Here is a 26036-nt window from a genome sequence, read left to right as displayed (position 1 = left end):
TAACAACTTATAACGAGCCACAGAAGTGCTGGATCAAGATAATATTGTTTTTCCCTTCATCCAGATTTACATGACCTTATTAACAAGTTTGAATGGAAAATAAACATTAAATAATCATTACGGTGAGCCCTAGAAAGTTTTTAATAGTGGGACAATTAATCACCACTGTTTCCTATAATATGGCCCACCTGATAATTTAATCTTCTTCATTTTTAAGTTCATGCAATGAAATGGTATGGAAAAACTGATGGATGGAATGGATATAAAATAAATTAATCAATATGGGCCCCACAGTAAGGGACGCACCATCTTGGGTGAGGCCAGGCCGCACCTAATCCGCTCTTTGAATGGAGGGCACGCCGCAATTAAGCTCTGTCCACATAAAGCGGAAGCTGATTGCGTGGTGTGACCGACCTTGGCAGTCTGTTGACATAGCAGATTTCTCTAGGCGCAACATGATATATGTTTTACATCCACACCGTTCATCCATTTTTCGAGATCATTCTAGTGAATGAACCCAACAATGAACTAAATATATATCTTAAGTGGACCACACCACAGAAAGTAGTAGGCACAATGATTTCCTACCGTTGAAACCTTTCTAGGGCCCACTGTGATATTTATTTCTCATCCAAACTATTTCATAGGGTCACACAGACCTAGATGAAGGGGAAACATAAATATAACTTTGATCCAAAACTCATGTGACCACTACAATATTTTAATGGTAAGCGTTCAATCTCCACTACTTTCTTTGGTGTGGTCAACTTGAGATTTGGATTTGAATCATCTTTGGAGTCATACACTAAAATAATCTTACAAAATGGATTGACAGTGTGGATAAAACACATACTTTATGCTGGGACCCAGGTCGGTGGTGTGTGGCACACCATGCAGTCCGCTTCTAAAGTCTGAAAGGCTTCCATTGGAAGGTGTTCGTTCGGTCAGTGGGCGGTATCCACTCACTTAAAAGCACGATTCGGGGACCAAGGAAAGAGAGAGAGAGAGTGTGTGTGTATTCCGAAAGAGAAGGGATTGAAGGAGACGAAAGAAAACAAAGAGAAGAGAAAATGAGCGGAAGCGGGAAGTTGGTGTGCGTGACGGGCGCTTCTGGTTACATTGCATCATGGCTGGTGAAGCTGCTTCTCGACCGCGGCTACTCTATCAATGCCACTGTTCGCGACCCCAGTAATTTCTCCCTTCTTCCTCGTGCATTTTTTTTTTTTAAATTTTTTATTTTTAAATGTCAATTCGTCCCATTCTAGTTGTCGATACTGTTGTAGATGGGGCATAGTCTCAAACTCACACTGATTGGGTGATTCTAACCGTCCGATTGCTGGCATTTGAATGGACGGCTAGATGGAGGATTTATTGGCTGGATGAATACAATAGACAAAATCTGGTGGCTACCATTGTGAGATTCATTTGGGTTTTGGGTTTAAGCTACATCCACAATGGTTGAACGGTTTGGATCGGCTTTATCGATGTGCATGTATGCTGAATTGATTACTTTCATTTCATCAATATTAGCCTGCAAACTAACAGGATCATATGTTCTTATATAGTTTTCATTGCAATTGCGGGCTCTGGTTAGATTGTATCGTTTTTTCTGTCATGCAAGTAGATGTAGATGATTAAAGTCGGGCAACTAGCTGTGCGTTAAGCCCGCTGTGGTATGTATTGTTGTCTAATGTCTTAAATCTATATGTTGAGTGGGTTTAAGGTTTTGTAGTAACAAACATTCTCATGTTGTTAGTTGTTAGCTTGTAATAACTTGTTATGCACTGCCACTATACCTTCCTCAGTTCTAACAATATTGATTTTATCATTTTAATGATTTTATAATAATTTGTAAAATAGTATTAAAAAAATTTGTATAACTTGACTTGACTTGACTCGAACAACTCGCTCGACCCGACTCGATCCTAGCTTGACTTGGCTCAAACCAGTGAGCCGAGGCGAGCTAGTGGGGTGAAGACTGAGTCGAACTGAGCTCGAGCTTAGGTCATGGTGGGGTTGAGCTGAGCCGAGCTTGGCCTTGCTTGACTCGAACTCGAACTCGACGCACGTTTAGCTCTACTAAGGACCTAACCCATGGGATGTGGGGCCTGGGCTATGAGATAAAGGGATTGATTCATCATGCTCTGTCAATTTGAGCTTTTAGAGCAAGTGGTTAATTGTCCTGCATTAATTTTTTATCTTATTTTAATTATTTGATTTGGGAATGATAATGGTGGGAATACCAATCCCATCTATGAGGGTATTGGTTTCCTTAAAACCACTGATCTGGAAGACCATCTTGTTGTTGCTTATTACTATATGAACTATAAAGATAATCCGAGCGTATTTTTCAGAAAAAAAGACAAACTGAGGTTTGGCTTGTTGGATTCTGGGCAACATTGTTTAAGATATGACTATTACTTAGCTGTTTTTTTTTTTTTTTTTTTTTTTTTTTTTAATGTATCCTGTGATACATTGCACATAAATTCCTAGAATCTCTTATGTGTTGTGTGACTTGTGTCACATTTTTCTTAATTAAATGTCAGTTCAAAATGAAGAAAAATAAGGAAAAAAAATTTTAAAAGTGAAAAATGGAAATAATTATGCATTTAAGCGTCTTGGCCCAAGTCAAGCGTGTATTGGCCCATTGGCATTAAAATCATTATTATGCTGCAAATTGTAACAGGGCTTGAGTCATATCGAATTGCAAATCTTATCACAAATTGTACGTCTCCCCCCTTAAAATATCAGAAAAAATGGAAGAACAGAAATAAGTCAGAAAAAAAGTTAAGAACTCATCAATCATCCATTTCCCATCAGGGGAGAGAAGGAGAAGTAATACATGTCATGATATTGGCAATTGAGAACTTGTATAAGGTATAGATATCATGATAATGTTAAAGGAATTTTTGTCTTTCCTTATGTTTTGCGTTCGAGAGCTTACCTTAAAAACATTGAAGAGTGCTTCAACAATTTGACCTTTTCGAGTGTAGAATCACGTTGGAAAAGTGGCATTCGATTCTATTGACCAAAGAAAAGATAATGGGATGTTTTCGTGTTGGATTTTGGAATATCAAAATCCCCGAATCTCCTCTCTCAAAAGATGAAAATAAGGATTTTTAATAGGGGAGCCCTATTACATGTTTTAAAAGCAAAAAGGCGAAAAACAAGAAGAAAAATGTATAAAAATAAAAATTGAATTTTTATGTGAATTTGTGCCCCGTTTATGAAGTCGGCATTTATCTTATGATTTGTATGATTACAATACAATTCGGTTATGATTTTTGGGGATTTGCCATTGAACTTACGATTCAAATCATGTGGCGTGCAATACAATATGACTGTATGATTGATATCACAAAACGCACGATTTGACAATGTTGGCCTGGTATAGGCCGTATTGGTTGATGAGGTTGCATCTATGCTGAGATGCACATCAATACACCAGAGACAATGATACACGCTCATATCGTGTCTCTGGTTGCTCTGATATGGAGATGTATCGTCCATTGTGCCCGATATATCTTCCATTTGTTCAATACATGGCGGGTTAGCTATTCTGTTTATATTTTGTGAATTGTGATAGATTCAGTGTCAAGTTGTAGAATTCTCTTATGGGTTGATATTGAATGTTGGCTTGGGACCCTATTTCTGCTTATATGGAGATGTATCGTCCATTGTGCTCGATACATCTCCATTTGTTCAATACATGGCAGGTTAGCTGCTCTGTTTATATTTTGTGAATTGTGATAGATTCAGTGTCAAGTTCTAGAACTCTCTTATGCATTGATATTGAATGTTGGCTTGGGTCCCCACTCCCCATTGATAGGGCAAAAGAGTTGTCATCTAATTATTCTAGTGCAAATTCAATGATCAATCCAGACAAAATGCCTTTCAATCTTAATCTTGCTGCTCAATTATAACTACTAGTACAAGCATCTATCGCACAATAAATTTTCATGTTGATTTGATCTTTCAACAGATTTAAGATGTTAACCTTGATCTCGTTTATTCATAAAATCCGAGCGTACGTCATTGCAGATGATCCCAAGAAGATAGAACACTTGCTTGCTCTGGATGGCGCCAAAGAAAGACTTCATTTGTTCAAAGCAAACTTGTTGGAAGAGGGAGCCTTTGATGCTGTGGTTGATGGGTGTGAAGGGGTTTTCCATACAGCATCCCCCTTTTATCATGATGTCACAGATCCGCAGGTTCGTCCCCATATTATTTCCTTTCTGATAGCCTTGTTCAAACACTTAATATAAATTTTAGTTTTTGATGTAGAGGTTTGCTAAGTGCACATGTGTGTGCAATAAAGCTTGTGCACATGCCAAACATTTGCCAGCATGGCACATATGTGTGAGATCTTGTACATGTTTTCCCAAAAATAAAATATGGCCCAATCAGCATGTGGGCCCTAATATTGGAAACAGATGGATGGGTTATAGAACTTCAGGCAAGTTTTTCAGAGCCGTACATTTATTTTGCAAACTATGGCCCACCTGACCAGTGGATCAACCTGATTCCTGGGCTGGCCCGGCTGGGGCATCAAGATAGTGGTTCTGTTCTGATGGATGGATTGGATCTTGGATATATTGTGCTATGATGGCACATGTGTGGCATGTACATGAGCTTTATTACATGCGTGTGGGCTTAAGCAAAGCTGTTGTATGTATTATAAGTTTTGGTTCTTTACTTCATTCTGTGCATTTTTCTTTTGCAAGGAGTTTTTTATATTGTTCTCCCTTTGCCTTTTCCTTGGTTCTTCCTTTCACAACCTTACTTTGCATGATCAACTGCATGGCTATCTTGTATAAGCTTGACTATCTTATCTATAATTATTGCCTGATCTCCTGCATCTTGGGCTCTATATTCTTGCTTTCCTCATTTTCATTACGCTGGTGGTTTGCAAAGTTAATGTTGTGGCCAGTGCTTATTTTTGTTCTATAGTTATGTAGCTTTGATATGCAAGCTATGGTCCGGTAATATTAAAATTTAAATGTTTCTTCTGGTTTAGATTTACATAAGCAAAAGCTGGGAATGATAAATTTAGTCTATAACAGTAGAATAGTGATGCGGGTTGAATGTGGAAAAGATGTAGATGATGATGATTTGGATGTTGAAGGATGAGGATGTAATGAAACAAGAAAGATGAAATTGAACTTCTGACTTGTGTAGATTAGAATATGTACCATTTTTATGATTGATTCCATCTCTAGATGCTGTCATATGTATTCAGTTGATCCAATGGTCACCCTTCAAAAAAAAAAGAGAGATCCGATCATCATCATCTTTTTTATTTTATTTTATTTTTTAAATTTTTTATGACGACAGGGTGTCCCGACTCCCCATCCCATTTTTGAGGCGAAACTATTCCCCGCGGATGCACGCAATCACCCGCAACCATCATCGTCATCATTAAAGCCTTATCCTAATTACTTGGGGTAGTCTACATGAATCTTGTTCCACCATTTCACTCTTTCTAGATTCAAAGGCCATAACCTCAGCTAGACTGTAGGTCAAATCTTTTTTTTTTTTTACTACCTTCATCTATGTCCTTTTGGGCCTTCCCCTTGCCCTTCTAGAGCCTTCAACTTGTACCAACTGATTCCTTCTAACCAATGCAATTTTTGGTGTCCTTTGCATATGACCAAATCATGTAAGCCTACTTTCCCTTATCTTATTACCGATTTGTGCTACTCCTAAGTTCCCTTGAATCCATTCATATCAAATTCTATCCTTTTTGGTCTTGCGACACATCAACATTCCATCCCATAAAGCATGGCTACTCTCATGCTAATAAAAATTCTGTTTTAGTGGTACAAGACGATCACATAAAACTCCAGAGGCACATCTCCATTTCTTCTACCTAGCTTGTGTTTTATGGGCAAAATCCTTCTCAATCTCTCCACTCATGAATTAGCAGCCCAAGATATTGAAAGTGGTCATTTTGGGAAACTTCTTGGTCAACAATCATAACTAATTCCTTGTTTCCACTTCTATCGTTACTAAAATTGCACTCATGCACTCTATTTTAGTCCGACTAATTTTAAATCCCTTAGATTCTAAAGCACCCCTCCATTAATCTAGCTTCGTGTCTACACCCTCTCACTCATTTTGTTAAGCAAACTATGTCATCTGCAAACAACATAAACCATGGGATCTCTTCTTGCAAATGCTTTGTTAGCTAATCTATAACTAATGCGAAAAGATATGGGCTCAATGCTGTGACCGTTGGTGCAATCCTACAATAATTAGGAACTAGAGGTGGGCATGTCGGGTCCAATCCGGTGGATTCGACCCGATCAGGCCCGATCTGACCCATTCCGAACCAAACCGACGGTCTGGATCGGTGCGGATTGAATGCGTTCATTCAGATCCGATTGATTTTCGGGTTAGGTTCGGGTAATAGTCTATCCGAACTGATCCGATCCGAAAACCCGAACTGAAAGGATTCGGACCGATTCGACCCGACCCGATCTGGAACGGGTAGTCAAGTACTATAAATACCTTTTTTTTTTTTTAAAACCCTAAATCGTTTACCCTCTTTTCTTACCCTACCGACGAACGAGCACTGTGCCGCCCGACGCCCTATCTTCTTCCTCTCCTCTTCTTCAACACTCGGAACCCACTAGATACCTCTCCTCTTCTTCTTTAATTATCGTTCTTGGTTGAAAGAGAAACTTTGACGGATGATACACTGGCTCCTAGAATTACTTTGATGGATGATATGTTGGCTCCAAATAACTTGGGATTGGATTGGGTACGGGTGAAGTCTAGACTGAGGATTCAGACCCAACCCATTTATCTATAGTGGTTTGGGATGAGTCTAAATCGAGTGGGTCTAATTTCTAACTTCCTACATAACATTGGGGGTTCTGAGTTTCTTATTTGTGGCAAACATGGAGCTTTCCTTTTGTGCACCTACTTTATGCATGTGTTGGCTTATGGTTGTTTTATCCAAGCCACTTATCTGATGGCCCCATCTAGACCGAGATGCCCAAAAGTTCTCCCAAATTGGAAAATCTCATTCATAAAATGTTTGATCTTTTTTGTTGAATATGGATTGTTGGTGTGTCGTGCATCTGCATGCCAATTGAGGGTATTTTTTGGGCATGGTCAATCCATGATGGTGAGATCCAAGTGGGCCACACCACAAACCAATTTACCCATTAGGTCCTTTATCCAAAAAAGGACCAATCTGAACCTTGCCCAATCCGATCTGACTCAGTTTTCTTGATCGAGTCGGACTCGGATCGGTTCAGGCCAGCAGGGGTTCGGGTCTGTCTGGGTCAGATGACCCGGACTCGGTCCGAGTTCGGGTTGGGCCACGTAGAATCCGGACCGAGTCGAGTTGGACCCAATCCGATCCGACTTGGTCCGATGCCCATCTCTATTAGGAACCCACTTGTCTCTCCACTAGATGATCATCAAGAAATAACAACAAATAATGTTAAATATGTGGAACCACTCCAAAAAGAACCCCGAGGAGTTAGACATAGGGGATCTAGTAGAATCTCTTCAAAGTTTTGAATCCTATTGCAGGAAACATGCCCATCCAATTTTAGTCATTCAAAAGTCCAATAATCTGTCCATAATTGGGTCTTTTAAAAAAACCCAAGCCAAGGTTAAAAGCCTCTATACATAAAAATCTCCTAAAATGTTGCAGCTTGCATCAAACGATCAAGTGAATTTAAGGATAAAGTCTGAATACTACTAAAACTCCTTATACACCATCCATATGGGTTGAGTATGCACAACGTTTTATGTATAATTTCTATACATGTCCAAAAATATTGTCCATCCTTTTGCATCTCAAAAGAAAAAAACTTCATATAAAAATTGCAAAAAGGGCATTTAGTTGGACTTGTGGGCTCCATAGGTCAAGTGGATAATCAATCTTGTCTAGATCACTCATCAGGACTATTAGTGGGGTCTTGATCTTTCATCAACTCAATTTGGACATTTGATATAGTCCAGATCTTCAATATAAATGGTTTGATGGTCCATATCTTCAACATGAATGGTTGGAATTGTTTAATATTTAATCAAGACTCGTGGATGGGCTTAATATTTCATTGATCACCAATGCGACCACTTTTGGTATCCCATTAGATGATTGTACAATCTTGCATCAATTCCCTTGTTTTGAAAAGAACTCGTCTAATTGGAAGCTGGGTTGATCCTTGATACAAATTTGCCTATGTAGTGAGTTCATCTTGGTGGTAGTAAGCAATTAAGTCCCATGTGACCTTTTGATGTACCTTTGTGGTTGTTTCCAAGGTTGTCAATTGCATGATTTTTCATTTGAATTATATGATTTGAATTGTGTTGCATATGTATACGAAGCAAATCATAGCCCAAGTTGCAAATCCACATTAATCGTATGATTATTGTTTTACCATACCAAATTGTATGATTATGGCTATAGAAATAGGGCCCAAAATGACCTAAAAGCAACTTTTTTTTTTTCATTTTTCTTCCTTTCTTAACCATTCCGAATTGTACGATCATGGCTATAGAAATAGGGCCCAAAATGACCTAAAAGCATATATATATGTATGTATATATATGTGTGTGTGTGTGTGTGTGTGTGTGTGTGTGTGTGTGTGTATTCATTTTCCTTCCTTAACCCATTCGATTTTTAAAACATGTAAAAAGGCTCTCCCTTGTCAGAACAAACCTCTCTCTTTTTTTTAATCATATATATATATATATATATATATATATAGAGAGAGAGAGAGAGAGAGAGAGAGAGAGAGAGAGAGAGAGAGAGAGAGAGAGAGAGAGAGGAGCATGGCCCATAAGGCAACGGTTGCAGGGGCAATGCACCGATGAGATTCAATGGGCAACGAGTTGCTATCATATGCAGCCAGTTTTGTCATATGCGATCTCATAAGTGCTTATGCCATCGCACATGCCATTTTGTACCAGTGAACCGCATATGCCATGGTGGCATATGCGATTAGTGTGTAGTTGGGCCTTACGTGGTCGCACAAATAAGTATGCGACTGCATAAGCCATAGTTATGCAATTATGCCATCTTGTATACGGTATGCAATAGCATAACCTCCCAATGGTTAGATTTTTTACTGTTGGGACTTTTTTTTTTGCTTTATTTTCTCTAACTTTCTCCCACTCTCCCCATTTTACAACTTTATTACTCTCTTTCTCTCTCTAATACTCTCATCTCCCAATCTCTTTAGTCTATTAACACTTTCCCTCTCTCTCTTTCACACTCTATTACTCTCATGTACACTCACACTCTGTTACTCTCACTCTCTCTTAAAATGACACCAATAAAATTTATTTGTTTTTTGACATTTTTGGGTATATGCATTCATTTGAATAGTTTTCAGTTGACTTTATAAAGTCTAATAGTCTAATGAAACTATAAAAACAATTCCCTTCACTTGTAGTATTTTTACATACTTCTTCATAATTTTTTATTATTTTCCATTTTTCTTCAAAATTTTCATTTTTTAATTTTTTCAAAAAAAAAAAAAGAACAAAGTTTGGGGGGTTTTGCCATTGCATAAGCACACAACCCCCTTGGGTTGCACGGGATTGCTTATGTCATTTGACAATTGGTTGTAGTAGAGGTAGAGGTGTAGGGTGGTCATGTGTGTTCAATAGACAACTTGCGACTCGCGAGGTAGCGGGTATTGGATTGGGTGGAATATATATATTTTTAATATATATATATATATATATATATATATATATATATTTTCTTTTCTTCACTAGTTGGCAAGGTTGTGAGTATGGCATTGGGACAACATTGCGGGTGGTGGATCAAGGAGGGCTTTCAAGTGCTGGATCAGGACAGGAATGTGAATGCTGGATTTGTGTGTTGAATGCCATGATGGAGATAAAGCATTGGAGAAGTGTGTTGTGGAGGTGTAACAACGAGTTTGGATTTGGCACTAGTGTCGAGTTCAGGTCTGGTGATAATTGTGGGATACAACGTCGAGATGGCAAAGAGATTGGGATGCAACATCGAGATGGCGATGGGGTTGTGAGAGGTAGCATCGAGTTTGGGTCTATCGACAATGTTTGAATGGGCCTCGTGTTTGTGGATGCAGGGTTGGTGATGATGCAACAGATCATGTGGTGAATTGGGGTAGTAGGTAAATGGGTCTGATGGTGGTGGTGATAGGGTGCAAATTGTGTATGGGTTTGGATAAGGCAAAAAGAGTTTTGTAGAAATCATGTGGGATCCCACACACTAGAGATAGGGGATCATAAACGCTAGTCAATGGGCTCTGATACCATAAAAAAAGACTTGGAGAAAATTTCTCTTATGCAATCCCCACTATGAAAGGTTTGAAAAGCTTGGACTGTTGTCTTATTGAACATATACGTTTAGGTCAGTCTAAATGATGATGAGCCATGATCCTTACCACGCCCTTGCAAGTTGATGGGTCAATCACGAACCACAAGTCTGTCGGTGAGATGCCAATGCCAAGAAGAAGAGAAGTCTTTGGTAATTAGTACATTGGTCTTGTGCGGCCAAATAGCTAACATCGATATCGTTACGAACAACCTTTTCTCTATTGAAATTATAGTCAACTTCCACATGTTTCATGCATGCATGAAAAACAATATTAGATGAGAGGGATATGCACTGGTATTGCCATGCCAAATAATTGGAGTGAATGAAGTCTCTAAGAAGTATGGAACTACGATAATTCAACTATTGTTTGAGCAAGAGATCGATACTCTAATTTGATGGAAGTGCTAGCCATAGTAGCCATAGTAGATTGTTTCTTAGCACTCCATGAAACCGACTTAGAGCTTAAGAAGACATAATAGCCACTTGTAGATTGTTGATCATCGGGATCACTAGCCTAGTCCACATAGGAATATGCCTGTAAGTGAAGGTCTCTACTACCAAAAAGAAGATCATGTGTGACAATTCCTTTAAAATACTAAATGATTCGTTTTACAACGGTAATGTGGGTTATAGTTGGAGTGTGCATAAATTGACACACTTGATTAATTGCAAATGCGATTTCGTGCAAATGAGTGTCAAATATTGAAGAGCACCCATGATGCTTCTCTAATCAATAGGATTTGAGAGACACTGTAATAACCCGAATTAATCTTGACCGTCCAATTTTAACCGTTGATCGGCGTACCAAACTAATCCAATATGACTGTTGATCTAAATGATCAACCTATCCAATCTCAACCATTGATATGAACATATTCGAATCCAATTATATATTGAAAAATAAATCTAACCATGCATTTGACCATTCGTCCAAAGTTACACCCATCTAACCGTCCATACGTTGAAAATCGTTGGAACACTTGCTATTGCATTTGAATTGACCATCCATCTTGCTGGTCATGTTGACACCTACAATCCTTCCCTTCTATTTAACCACATAACTAGTGTGGGGTCCATATTAAAGGTGTATAAATCACTTCTTCCATAAACCACTGTTCATCACCATTCCATTTAACCCATCCTTATATTGTACCCGTCCATCCCAGCTTTTATATATATGTACACCTTTTAACCACTGATCACGCACCAACTCATCTACCCATATATCTATCTGTCCATCTATTTATACATCGATTCGTCCATTCATCTACATCATCCATTTATGCACCATCGAATACATCACAACCACACACATGCACCAAACACATCATGCACACATACCTTTCACACATGTGGCATGCATGCATCAAATACATCACATGCATCACATGCACACACGTGGCACACATATGGCACATGTGTAGTGCATGTGCATTAAAACAAAAACAATGCAACATGGAACACGTGATTTAAATGGGAGAAAATATTAAATGGGAGGGAAAATGTAAGTGTTAATGCCCATTTCACATGTGCTAAGAAGGGCTTATACAAGAGAGAGAAGAAGAGAGTGAGGAAGAGAGAGAGAGAGAGGGAGAAAAAAAAGGGTTGCTGGTCATTCACGTTGGAAAGAGAGGGAGAAAAAGGAAGAAAGAGAAAAAGGAAGAGAGAAAAAAAAACTTTTTTTCTTTTTATAAAAATGTGAGTTTCTCTCTCACTTGATGTTTATGAAAACTTTATATAAATTTTTTTTTTGGTTAATTCATTTGTACATATAATACAAATTTGCCATCTTAGATGTTCTTTTTAATTTGATGTAATTACTTTCCCTGCTTCCTAAAATGCTTGTTTAAATTTTTTAGTCGCCATTGTTTTAATATGCCTTAATTGATGTTTTATAGTCTTATTGTTAATCATACCTTAAAAATTCATTTATTTGCATTTAGATTTTGTTTTGTTAAAATTTATTGCAAAATCTTGAGTTTATATATATTTTTATAGATTCTTAAATCATATAAATCATGTTGCATATTTATCTTTTTTAATCAAGATTTAATAAATCATGTTGCATGTTTATTTCTTTACGTCATACTTTAACCAAGATCTAATAGATTATGTAGAATATTTATTTTTATTTTTTTACGCAAAATTTTAATTATCTACGTACAATTTACATTGATTGAAAATTTTGTTTTTAGTTTGATAAATTATGTACATCAAGTATTATGGATTGATCGAAGAATAGCGGTCATTGAAGATTTTTAGAAACATTTGATTCATGCAATATTAAAATCACGCATCATTGAAACATTCATGCAATATTAAAATCACACATCATTGAAATAGTTATGAAACACTATAAAATAGGTGGGGCGATCAAGTCCTCTGGGTTGAAAATCCCTAAAGCATAAATAGGTGAGGCAATCAAGACCCTTGGGTTAAAAGTCACAGAAACCCAATTGGTACCTCTTAGAACTTCTACCGTACCCTTTAGGTGGGTGAGCATGTCAAGATTGCAAAAGGTTCGGTAGGGTAGTAGTCTGACCAGCTAACGTACAAATGGGTCTCTTACCAAGTGCCCTTTGGATGGGTGAGCATGTCGTGCAAGAGGTTCCCATTGCCAGGCTAGGTGTTGTATTGGCGCGTGTGTTGGCCGACCGGTGTAAACTGGCCCTGGTGTTAAAAAGAATAAACCGTACTTGTTATTGTGGATTTAAGTATATGTTGATTTCATTCATTCATTTTTCTTTGAATTTACATTGAGAAATCTTGTTTATTAATCTCCTCATCTGTTGCTTTACTTAAATAGGTATTGTATCTTTTAGTATATTTTATTCAGATTATATGAGGTTATTTTTGAAACTTGTGTTGAGATTACTCACTAGGCTTCGCAGCATACCTTGTTGGGATTTTAAAATTTTAGGATCAGGATCTTGTGGAGGCGCTTAAAGAGATTTACTTTTATTTATTTTGTTTCTTTAGCATTTTCTAATTAAGTGTAATAAACATTAAGTATAGTATGATAGTATGGAGATGACATGAATTTGGTGATAATCTTGAATAGTCGGAACATGAATATTTTATTCTTCTCTAAATAAATGTTTGATTATTTAATTTTTAAATGGTTATATTTTATGAATGAGAATTATTTTGTCAATATATGTGTGGATTATGAAATGTAAACATACAAAACATAAGTCATGTTTTCGGGTACAGAGTCAAGGTCGGATATACCTAGGTGCCAGATTTCGGGGCGTGACACGCACTCCCAAAACAAGCCTCAATTTCTCCCTTCAAGTAGATGTATAAGGTTTGGCACCATCCATGGAAGCCTTCTTGAGAAGATCCAAGACATTTAGTTTGATATGAGAAAAGCCCATTGGAGTGACGATGAACTTCAAGTCCTAAAAAAAGATGAAGCAGACTAAGATCTTTCATTGCAAACAGGGTTCTTGTTGGGTTGATTAAAATTGAAATATAATGGGAGCTACTGCTAGTGATCATGCTATCATCAACATAGAACAGTAAGAGAACTTTTGGGGTATATGGGATAAACTAGATCTTTATTAGCCCTTTCCCTCCTACTGTACAAGAGATTTTCATCATGCATGGAAGCAACATGAAGATGCTCGAAGCATGCAATTCCTCTCCTGCCTTAAATCTAGAGTATGATGGTGTTCGGGAGCAGATTATAGTTATGGATCCTCTTATTGTTTTGACCATTATTTGTGCTATGTTCAGAGGGTCACTGCCTCATCCACCTCTACGTTTGTCCCTCTTGATCGATCTGCATATGCAGTTGGAGCAAATCCTTCTTTTAGCCATGGATTTAGAACTCCGACATGGGGTACATAGGGATGTAGTTGTGATTTTAGGCCTACTAATCAAGGCAGGGGCCATGAAAGTGAGTGTGGTATCCGCGATAGTTGTGGTCGTAGTGGATGAGGATGTGGTTGTGACAAACCCCACCTCTATACTCATTGTGAGGGCACAAACCACATAGTTGATCGATGTTGGAACTTCATTGGGTGTGCTTCATGGGTTGGTGCATCCTTGGCCTAGTAGTGCTTCAAGTGTTTTTGAGAAGTCTCCACAAATGACTAATCCTAAGAAGCCTTCTTCAATTGACTCTGTTCTCTTGTCGCGTGAGGCTAATGAGGCCTTGATGAGACTGCATGCTTGTGATGCTACTGATACTTCCAAAGCCGCTTCAACACAGTCAAGTAGAGCCCTCCATGTGTCTTCTCCTTCCTGGCTCATTGACTCCGGAGTCACATCGCATGTGACTGGTAAGTCCCACTTGTTTAACTCTTATCTCCCTTCAAGCTAGCCACACTTTGTCACTGTTGCAGATGGGAACCAAACTCCAATATCTGGAACTGGTTCCATCTCTTTCCCACCATACAATTATCTTTAGTCCTTCATGTTCCCAACTTTCCTCTTAATCTCTGATCTGTTAGTTCTCTTACAAAGTCTTTAAATTGTTCAATAATTTTCTTTCCTTCTCATTGTGTGTTTCGGGACTTTCAGATGAAGTAAACATTGGTGGGGGCCATGAACTTGGAGGAGTCTATTTCCTTGATGATGCACCCGTATTGGTATTTAGTGCTTTGATTTTAGATCAAGAGTCTGTGTCCAGATGGCATTGTCGTCTAGGACATCCATTTCTGTCTACATTAAAACTTTTGTTTCCTTCAATGTTTATAACTAAACCCCTATGTTGTGAGACTTGTGAATTCTCCAAACATCACTGAGCCATATATCCTCCTAGTTTGTCCGCGAGGAAATCCAGACCATTTGAACTTGTTCATTTTGATTAGGGCTGTACATTGAGCCGAGTTGAGTCGAGGTGGGCCAAGCCCGGCTCAACTCGACTCGTCCATGCTATACTCGAGTTCGAACTCGAGCTCGAGCTCAACATTGAAGCTTGGCTTGTTTGCCAAAACTTTCGAGTCGAGCTAGTGGTTCGAGTCAAGTCGAGTTTACCTCGGAAAAATCAGGAGAATGAGAGAAAGAGAGAGATAGAGAGGGGCAGAGTGTCTCGGGTTGCCGTGCTAGGGGCGGCCGTGCGATGTGCTGGCTGGCGGCTGCTCGTGCTCGGTAGGGTAAGGGAAAGAAAGAGAGGGAATGGGGATGGACGGTCGGGTAGGGTTTTTTTACTTTTTACGTTTTAGTAAAAACTTGTAAGTTTTACTTATATATTTTTTAACATATGTATATATATTATTTAATATTAATATAATATATTATATATATAATATATAAATATAATATTAAAATATATTATTCAAGCCGAGTCGAGCTTGAGTTCGAGCTTCGAGTCGAGTTGAGTTGAAATGCACCATGGTCTAACTCGGCTTGAACTCAACTCGAGCTTTAGAAAACAAGCTTGACTTGCCCCGAGTCGGCCTTTTAAGCCGAGTCAATGCGAGTTGACTCGAACCGAGTCGAGTGAGCTTTTCGAGCTAGCTCGACTCGTGTACAACCCTAATTTTGATGTTTAGGACTTGTGCTTGTTATCAGTGTTTGGAATATCAATATCGCGTTACGTATCGCACCTTTAGGATACGGATACGTATCGGTTATCGCATGGGATATATCGGTTGTATCGCATAATGTATCGCTGTTGTTGGAAACATTGGAAATTGGTTGATGTTTTCAATGAAATTTTAGTGATTGTTAAAAAAGACATCAATACACACTTACAAATCAAAACATTATAAAAAACAAGTGCACATAATGGGTTTTCTTTGTATGGGATCCTAATCTATGCGTTATCTAAATGAATTGATGCAAGTATATTCATATAATTTATAAATGTAAGAAGACATGTGGGAACACAAGCAATACATTTGAAAGCAAAAGAAGAATCACTAAATTAGGTTGCATACATGTTTAATTTTATGTTTGGACACAGATTGCAACCAATTTGTGAGAAATTGGAATTTTTTTTTTTTTTTTTTCAAAATTTTGCAACTTGGTCCTCCTACAAATCTCAAAATCGAAGCTCCCAATCCATGATTTTTCATGCAAAACATGAAAAAACATGGATTTGTAACAATTTGACATTGATTTAACATGATTTACAGAAAAAAAAGGATCGAAAATAAAAAATGCTCACCGGATCGAACATGTGGGATATATCCCACCACTTGTGTGTTTCCTATCGCACAGGTGGGACACAAGAAATATCATGGGATATATTGGTCGATATCGTCAATATTTAAAGCACTGCTTGTTATCTCTCTTTTTGGATATAAATATTTTGTTGTGCTCCAGGCTAACTTGGGCTTATCTTGTTGAATATAAACATGAGATGTTTAATGCATTCAATTATTTATTTATTTATTTATGATGAAGTAGTCACTCAGTTTCAATGTCCTATTATAATTCTACGTTATGACAATGGGGGAGAGTATTTGTCAAATGTTTTTGTATTATAATTCTACATTATGACAATGGGGGAGAGTATTTGTCGAATGTTTTTGTCCTTTTTGCAGGATCATGGTATATTATCTTGTACTTCATGTCCACGAACCCCTTAACAGAATAGTGTGGCTAAGCAAAATAATCGTCATCTTTTTGAAGTAACACTTCCCCTCTTACTTGTTATTAATCTCCCTAAAAAGTTTTGGGGTGATGCTTTGCTTATTGCTACCTTTCTTATCAATCGCATACGACTCCGAATATTGTACAAATCCTCATTTGAAAATTTGTACTCACATGAAAAACCTTTTCCTTTACCTTTAAAGGTCTTTGAGTGTGTGTGCTTTGTTCAAGTCCTTGACGGGAGCAATGACAAGTTAAGTCATCGAGCTATTAAATGCGTCTTCTTAGGGTACCCTCGATCTTAGAAGGGGTATAAATGTTATAATCCCCTAACCAATAAGAGATATGTCTCAACGGGTGTGACTTTTTTTTTTTAAAAAAGAGATTCCTTATTTTTCCGATGAAGGGTGTTCACTTCATGGGCCTCTTATTCGTTAGGGGAAGCTTAACTTTATGCCCCTTCTTGTCTCTTGTCTTGATGATTTTCCCACGTCTCCTATCTCCTCCAAGTTTATTCTGGTGTATCATCGATAGACTAAATCCTCCACTGCTCAACCACCTATTGCTTCATCTGCTTTACTCAGTTGATCATGTACTATCTCTCACCCTCCATCTCATGATGACCTTCCCATTGCTTTGCGAAAATCTTCTCGCTCCTATATGAAACATCTCATTAGTAGTTTTGTTTCCTATCAACGTTTCTCACCCTCCTAGTCTTTTGTAGCTTCCATATCCTTGTCCGTTGTCTCTCGTACCTTGAAGGAAGCCATGAGTGGGCGTGACTGGACTTAGGCTATGATGGATGAAATGCAAGCTCTTGAGAAGAACAATACTTGGGAGTTGGTACCTCCACATGAGGGTAAGCAGATTAATGGATGCCGATGGGTTTATACCATCAAGTATCTCCTAGATGGTTCAGTTGACCGTTTTAAGCTACGGTTGGTCGCCAAGGGTTAAACTCAAAGTTGACTGTTATAAGGTACGGTTGGTTGTCAAGGGTCATACTCAAACCTTTGGCGTGGATTACTTTGAAATGTTTTCTCCTGTGACCAAGCTCCACACTGTTCGAGTGTTGATTTCTCTGGCCGTAAATCTGTCTTGGTCTTTATTCCAGGCTTCCAGCTGGACGTGAAGAATGCTTTCTTGCATGGTGATCTTGCCGAGGAAATTTCTATATGCATCAGCTCCTGGGTTTTTCCCAATTAAAATACTTTGCTCTTGTGTCGATTGAAGAAGTCCATTTATGGCCTCAAACAGTTTCCATGAGCATGGTTTGCTAAATTTAGTCATGCTCTCCTCAGGTTTGGATTTGTTTGAAGCCATGCAGATCATTCTCTTTTCATTTGTCGGAGGCCCACTGGGATTATGGTGCTCATTGTCTACATTGATGACATTGTGTTATTAGGTAGTGATACCGAGGGGGTGTTGGCCATTAAGTCCTCAAGACTCGGTTTAAGATTGGCGACCTTGGACTCTCTGGTATTTCCTAGGAATTGAAGTTGCTCAATCAAAGACTGGAGTTGTGCTATCTCGGAGGAAATACACACTTGATCTACTTTCTAAGAGCGAGATGCTTGGATGCAAGCCTGTTGCTACCACACTGTATACTTCTAAGAAAATCATCCCCGATGATGCTGAACTCCTCTCAGATCCCAGGATGTATCGCAAGTTGGTCGACTTATCTATTTGACTATTACTTGGCCAGACCTATCCTATGTTGTGGGCATTGTTGGTCAATCCATGCATGCTCCTTGTACAACACATCTGATTGCAGTGTATTGTATTATTCAATATCTCAAATATGCTTCAAGTAAAGGTTTATTGTTTCAATTGCATGGTCATCTCTATCTTTTTGGTTACTCCAATGTTGATTGTGCTCGCGGTTTACATGATAGGTGGTCTACATTAGGGTATTGTACATTTCTTGGTGGAAATTTTGTCACCCAGGAGAGTAAGAAGCAGTCCGTTGTAGCTTGATCTCCTGCTGAAGCTGAGTGTAGGGCAATGACTCATGCAACATGTGAACTAGTTTGGCTTTGCACCCTTCTCCTAAAACTTGGCTATTCTGCTTCAGGTCTCATTCCATTGCATTGTGACAATTAAGCTGCCATTCACATCGCCAGCAATTCGGTGTTTCATGACCACATGAAGCACATTGAGGTTGATTGGTATTTTATTCGGAAGAAAGTCGCTAACAAGGAAATTGTCACCCCTTTTGTTCGCTTTAATGAGCAATTGGCCGATGTTCTCACTAAATCTCTCTGTCGGGATGCTCTTCGTTGTATCACTGGCAAGTTTTGCATAGTCAACATCTTTGCTCCAATTTGAGGGGGAGTATTGAGAGTTAGTAGGGTGTTTGTGTATTTTTATTTTGTATCTATGGGTTTTTTTGGGTGTATGCTTGTGCACAATGCTCGATTATCTTGAGAAGTATGTTGTTGTGAGTGTGTTAGGGTTTTTTCGAACCTAACACACAAAATATATTTTCTTCAAAACTCTTTCTTCTCTCTCTTTTCCCTATTCTCTTCTCTCTCTTTCCTTATTCAATCTTAAGATTATCCAACTTCAACTTACTATTCACCTTAATTTAATTTTAGTTTTTATTTTATTTTATTTTATTTATAGATCTATTGGGAAAAATGATATAAAATTGTAGAGACTGTGTAGTGTGTATGAGTGATCCAGGGTTCAAGCCCAAGTAGTGTTGCATTAAAAGGAAAAAGAGAAATGATATCAAATTGTTAGGTATATGAATTACATAATCGGACATAAAAGTCTCTGGACTCTGCATGTTGAAATGGAATGTATGCGAGTTGCAAGGTATGTAATACACCAATACCATAAAATGAGAGCAAAACCTGTAAATATGAGGTGTTTTTGTATTACATTCATTCTAATAAATTTATCATTGATAATTTTTTTTTTTTTTTTAATTTTTTTAATTTTTTTTGACGACAGAATGTCTCCGCCTCTTTATTTATCACTGATATTATATAGTTAGAAAATTAAATATAGAAGGTTTGTAGTCAATCCTAGGTTGTCAGGTTCATAAATTCATCAGACAACTCGATACAACATTCTCACCAAAGAGTGGACCGTTAAACTACCATAAACATGTTTAAAACAAAAAATGAATGCGCTTTTGGAAGATGCACATTTTTTTTTTTTCTGGATATATTTCCAGAATTTTTCGATTAAAAAAAATTCAACCGATACGGGGGCATATCGGCTGTTATGCCCCATGTATTGGTCGTTGCGCTAATACTCCGTATCAGTAACGGTGGTGACCATTATGGTGACCGTTACTTATACAGAACACCTTGATGGTTAATCTAAAGTTGTTAAATGTTTTCAACACACCATCATTGGGCAATGTTTCAAGTTTTATTCCAATTTGATATCAAATGAATGAGGTCCCTTAAAGATAAGATGACATGCCATAATCAATCCAGTGTAGATATGATAAGCAACTGTTAGATCCAGTCCATTCATCTCACCGAGCATGATGAGGGGAGTCTCTAGCTCTGATTTTAGGTGAATTCTATCCCCTTCATGTGGTCCCACAATGATGATCCGAGCTGTCCATCATACTCCCATTATCCCGAGCACTTTATGTTTAGTCCAAGGTATTCTGTATTGGTATTGGTGGGCGTAACAGTGCCCACTGATACCGATACGGATATGGGGGTGTAATGGCGATACGGGGGCGTAACGGCTTGTAACGGTGCACAATTTTTTTTTAACCAAAAAAATTTGAAAAATTATGGATTAAATCCGGAATATTCTAAGCATTCCAAATATACATTCATTTATAAATTGGAACACGTTTGTGGTGGTGTAACGGTCCACTTTTTGGTGAGAAGTTGTATCGGACTGTCTGATGAATTTATGAACAAGACAACCTGGATTTGACTGCAAAACTCATATATTTAATTTTCTAACTATCTACTATCAATGATAGAAATATTAGAATGAATGTAATATGAAAATATCTTACATGTGTAGGTGTTTGCAATTATTTTTTATAATTTATTCTATATTAAGTTATTAACAATTTAACATACTTGTGGCTGTGATTGTGATTCCTGTCCTGTGACCTGTCATCCTCAAGTCAAGAATATTAAAAAAAAAATAGTAGTGTCTGATATACTCCCCTACAACTTGATTAAGGATTACTTGATTGGTTGTCAGGGGAGCTATTTTAAATACAAGTTCAACAGTGTCAAGTGTGTGCTTGGCTGCTTGCAATAATACTGCTGTAAGCTGTCTGCTGCAAATACTTATCTTAATACAAATATATACTTACAATCACAAGTCACTACCAAAATGAAAATCTGCCTTTTTGTGGTTGCTCGACCTTCACATCATCGTCATCGTCATCATCAGGCTAAGGCTGTCCAATAGGTGGAGGTGCTGCATATCCTTAATTTCCAGTGCCAAAAGGAAATACTAGATCAACGAAACCAGAGGATGATTGATTCTGACTAGGCAACGACTTCGACTCTGAGTAAGGATATCCACCAGTGCCCGTTGAATAGCCATACTGGTGCTCGTACTCAGGCTGTTGAGAATCTTAAGATTGAGAGTGTGTTTGTGATGAGTAACTTGGATTTTGATCTGGATATCTATAATCATATGTATATGGATCGGGAGGACTACGACATGAATGTAATGGAACAGGCTCAGTATAACCATAATTATAATCTAATTGGTTATAAGAATATCCATCATAATAACCAGGACCATGAGCCTGCTGATGTTCCGGACCTCTCAGACCCGGTGCACCACTAGACCTACCCTCCTCCTGTTGGCTGTATCGTGAGTCAGTACACTCATAAGTCCAACCTCGTGTACTACCTTGTAGATGTTCATCGGCATCGTGATCTGTAGACGGTTGTATGGTGTGCTGAGCAACACCAGCAGTGCCAGCACCAGGGGCAGGGGCGTCATCATACCATCATCCGACACGGTCACGTTAACACTGCTCATACTCTTTTGTTGATCTTGAGCCATACTTGGCATAAAAGCTACCCCTCTTACTGGGTCCAACACATCTGCACGACTCTCTTGTTGCGCTGTGCGTATTAGTGGGTCATCAATTTCTATTTCTTCACTATCCTCTTCAATTTGCTTTTCCCTTGCTTCCAACCAAGGTAGAAGCGGGTCATCCTCATCATAAATATTGTCCAAGTTTATTGGACAGTAGTTTGTATCATCGGCGGCTGTAAACTCCTATGACGTCGTTGCATTCTTAGCTTAATATTGTAGTGCATGAAGACAAGTCCATCTAATGTCCTAGTCTGCAATCTGTTCCTATTTTTTGAATGAATAAGCACAAAACAACTCCAATTCCTTTCATAGCTAGAAGAAGATGTTGTCTAGCTCAAAAGTTTTACTGCAATTTTTTGAAAAGCCTTTGTACTCTCTCCGAAATTCATCCATCGTTCGGCCGGTTGCAACCTAGATACTGCATGCTGTGCAAGATAATCTCTAAAGCTACCCTGACGATTTCCAAATGTATCTAATTTATTCAACGCCTTTATTTGCATATCTAAGTTAGGCTTTAATCTCTTTATCACATTCTTTAACCCGACACGAACTTCATTATCCACAACAAATGATTGAGCATATCTGTACATAGGATTTAGGTAGTAACCTGCTGCATGAAGATAGTGATGGAATTGTCTTGTCCATCTCTTGTCGATCATCCTCCAATAAGACTCCTAGCTTCTACAATCATGTTGAATTGCCAACTTTACCTTATCCATGGCATCGTATAGGAAGCCCATGGTAGGTGTTTCGTCGGTTTCAACAAGACGGATTATCCTCATTAGTGGCTCCATCACCTTTAGGATCAACTTGACCCTCTTTCAATATTTATGGTCCCGTATGGTGTTCGCAACTTCAACCGGTGTCCCTGATGTCTTCTGCCCATGTTTTGTGTTGAGTCAATCTCGGGAAGCGAACATCTCACTCAACTCTCCCCTATGTTGGTATAAACTCTCTAATGCTATAAATTTTGTTGCAAATCTAGTCGCCGCAGGCCTCAACAACTCTCGTCCTTTCGTGAACTTCCTCATTATTGCGACTACTTGATTATGGTTGTAAATAAACGTCATCACTTCTCTTGCCCTTTCGACCATTTCCTTAACATTCTTCTTCCCAATATCTTTCAATATAAGATCAATACAATGGGCAGCACATGGTGACCAAAAAAGATGTGGTCTCTTTTTCATCAACTTGTGTCCTGCAAGCTTATATGTCACAATCTGTACTACATTCTCCTCTCTAACCTCATCCACAACTTTATCCATTAGTCCAGTAATATAATTAGAATCTTTTGTTATGTCTGAGGCATTAATCGACTTGTGGTATATAGTTCCTAAGTGACAATACGCCATGAAGTTGATTATGCTGCATTTGGTTAGGCTAGTCCAACCATCACACATGATCGTGTATCCTCTGGCCTGCCATGCAAGTTTAAAGGTAGTCATGTATGCTTTCACATCTGCATACTCTGCATCTGTCCATTTCCCCCTAATATCCCTAGCCGTGGGAGCTTTAATTCCTTCACCTGCTTCTACTGTTGCATCAAATTACCACCTGCCAATATGGAGAACTGGCCGCGTTAGGATGTATGTTGGCATGTTTAAATAATTTTGCTGCTGCCATACCTAGCTTTTCAACGGAAGTTCTACTTCACATTTGTTTTATCTTCTTTTGTTTAGTTGATTTTTTCCTTAACAGGATTGGATCAATAGAGGGTCTCCTAGGCTCATTTACTTCTTCATCCAAATGTATAAGGGTATTACGTGAAGATGTTTCTCGTCGGCTCCTAAACATACGTTGTAACCCACCAAACGTCCCCCCCCCCCCCGGTATCACGTATTGACCCACTCGTGCCAAACATGCATCGACGTTCTTCCTCTTCACGACTGGATACAAGCTCTCTCCTAGCTATAGTTAATTCCCGATCTAAATCTTCGTCAGAATCAATAATATCTTTATCACGAACGCCCATATATTAAGGACCAAACACCTCATGTCGAGCCGCATCCAAAATCTCATCTTTCTTCTTTTGTCCAGCAGCACGTTTACCCTTCGACTCATCCAGACTGGCTTGCATTAAAATCATTATCTCTTTTGGTACTCTAGTACATCCCGCAACTTGACCCTTTCGATGTGCCAAATATTGTTTGAGACGTGTAATTCCACCAGTTACTAGTCTACCATAATAGTTGCACTTCATTTGGTGCATAGTACCACCAACCTTCTGACAATGTTGCCATCCAATATCCTCACTTGTTGGCCAGACCCAGACATTTCAGGTAGATACTAGATATAGATTAGATATGACCTATGTCTATGTGAGATTGTCAGTCTATTCGTTATTCTAAATTTATATACAGTTTTCAGAATCTAATCAATAAAAATGATTTTCTGTTCTAGACCCTAAGAAGCTCCAAAACCTGTCTAATATAGGAAAATATAAAATCATAATAAGAATCTGTAAAATGGACATTAATATGTTCTACTATGATTAACACATCATATTCTACCATTAAAACAACAACACATTAAATAAAGAATGATTTTTTGAATTAAAAAAAAGGGCCAAAATAGTGCGTAAATAGAAAATAATTATAAAAAAAATATAAAATCACATCCAAAATCTGTAAAATGGACATTAATATGTTCTATTATGATTAACACATCATATTCTACTATTAAAACGACAACACATTGAATAAAAAGTATAAATACCTATTTTTGAGGAATTTCTAGAAAATGGCCCACGGAGTTTCGAATCAAAAAAATCCTTAATATAAGTTATTTTTATCCTTAATTTCAAGCCTAGGGTGGTCAAAAATTGTAATAGAATGATTTAGGAAGAGTTTGGAAGAAAGAAGTATAAGAAAAAAGTGAAAAATCGGAGCTTAAAAAGAGAAAAAAAACTAGCCATTGGAGATTTGCCAACTTGAATCAATTAGATCTCCCAAATCCCAATCCACGTCTATTTTTGCTTGAATTTGGAAAAGATGTTCCTTGTTAAGGTTTACACCATCTTGTCAGTCAGAGTGAGAATTGACCACTTATTAGGTCGATAAGAAATAGAAACTAACTAATTACTAATAACAAGATTGCTTTGATATCATTTTTGTCAAAGTTTTGGAAAAACAATGAAAGTTAAAAAATTTGCAAGGTCCATATTAATAGATTAAACCTAAGGATCACCATTTAGATATCATGAAGTTTCTACAAAAAACCAAAATCAAAGTTTAGGTTTAGATATACCTTTTGATCGTCGTTGTCAAAAGTGTTCAATTGCCAAAGCTGTACCTTCAAAGCAGAAGGCTCTCTCCCAAATCTATCCTAGATGAGGAGAGGAGGAAAGCCAACACACTGACCGTAGAGCGGGGCTAGGGTAGCGCACAGAGATGCATGCACAATGGACCCTACATGTGTGGACGTGTGGATGGGGAAGGAGAGGATTATTTCTTCTCTTTTCGTGCTTCTCTTCCCGTTTCTCTCTAAGTGGTGATGCTCTAGGGGTATGGGCTTGAAGGCTTTCTCATCTATGTACTCCCCCCTTTGGGATAGGAATTTTTCTTTTATAAGGAGTTAGGGTTTCAGGAAGATACACCAATATGGTGCTTCACCACTCCATAAATTATGGTATGCCCTACTACATTTAAAGTCCGCAATCTTGTCTAACTATGTGCCGAAATTGACTTCATGCCTCCATTGAATATGGCCATCCATCCTTGATCTAATTCTATGCAAATCAAGTGATGGAATACAAGATCTCAACTGTTGGAATTACCATCAAGTGTGTCAAAAATATTTTAATGGTTAAAACAAAAGATCAATGGTTGAAAACATTCATAGAACCATTTGAAACCTTTGGTACCAACACCAATGAAAAACCACCTGATGGATGTTTCGATCTACCATATCTTAGTTATAAGAGTGTCCTTAGGAGACCAGTTGATCTCTTGTTGGGTCATATGGATCTGAGTTGTATCTTAATGCATAAATCCAATAATACCCACATATGAGCCACTATAATTGACTTCGTGAGGTGGATCGAAGCACTTTACATCATTAGCTTGAACTCCCCATATGTCCTCGGGCCGAAGGATTAGTTAAAAGC

At 38.1% G+C, this 26036-nt stretch overlaps 1 protein-coding gene across 1 annotated transcript in view; it reads left to right on the top strand.

Moving 5' to 3' along the window:
* Positions 1–973: 973 nt before the first annotated feature.
* The window catches only part of LOC131225917 (phenylacetaldehyde reductase-like), a 42624-nt gene continuing 17561 nt past the window's right edge, over positions 974–26036 (top strand). The window contains exons 1-2 of the mRNA XM_058221530.1: positions 974–1188; positions 4042–4211. Of these exons, the coding sequence (XP_058077513.1) occupies positions 1071–1188; positions 4042–4211 (288 nt within the window). The 5' untranslated portion in view covers positions 974–1070. The remainder of the gene's footprint in view (positions 1189–4041; positions 4212–26036) is intronic.

The sequence above is a fragment of the Magnolia sinica genome, chromosome 14 (assembly GCF_029962835.1).
Source record: "Magnolia sinica isolate HGM2019 chromosome 14, MsV1, whole genome shotgun sequence".
NCBI classification, from domain to species: domain Eukaryota; kingdom Viridiplantae; phylum Streptophyta; class Magnoliopsida; order Magnoliales; family Magnoliaceae; genus Magnolia; species Magnolia sinica.
Note: the sequence above shows the minus strand (reverse complement) of the source record. Positions and strands in the feature narration are given on the sequence as shown.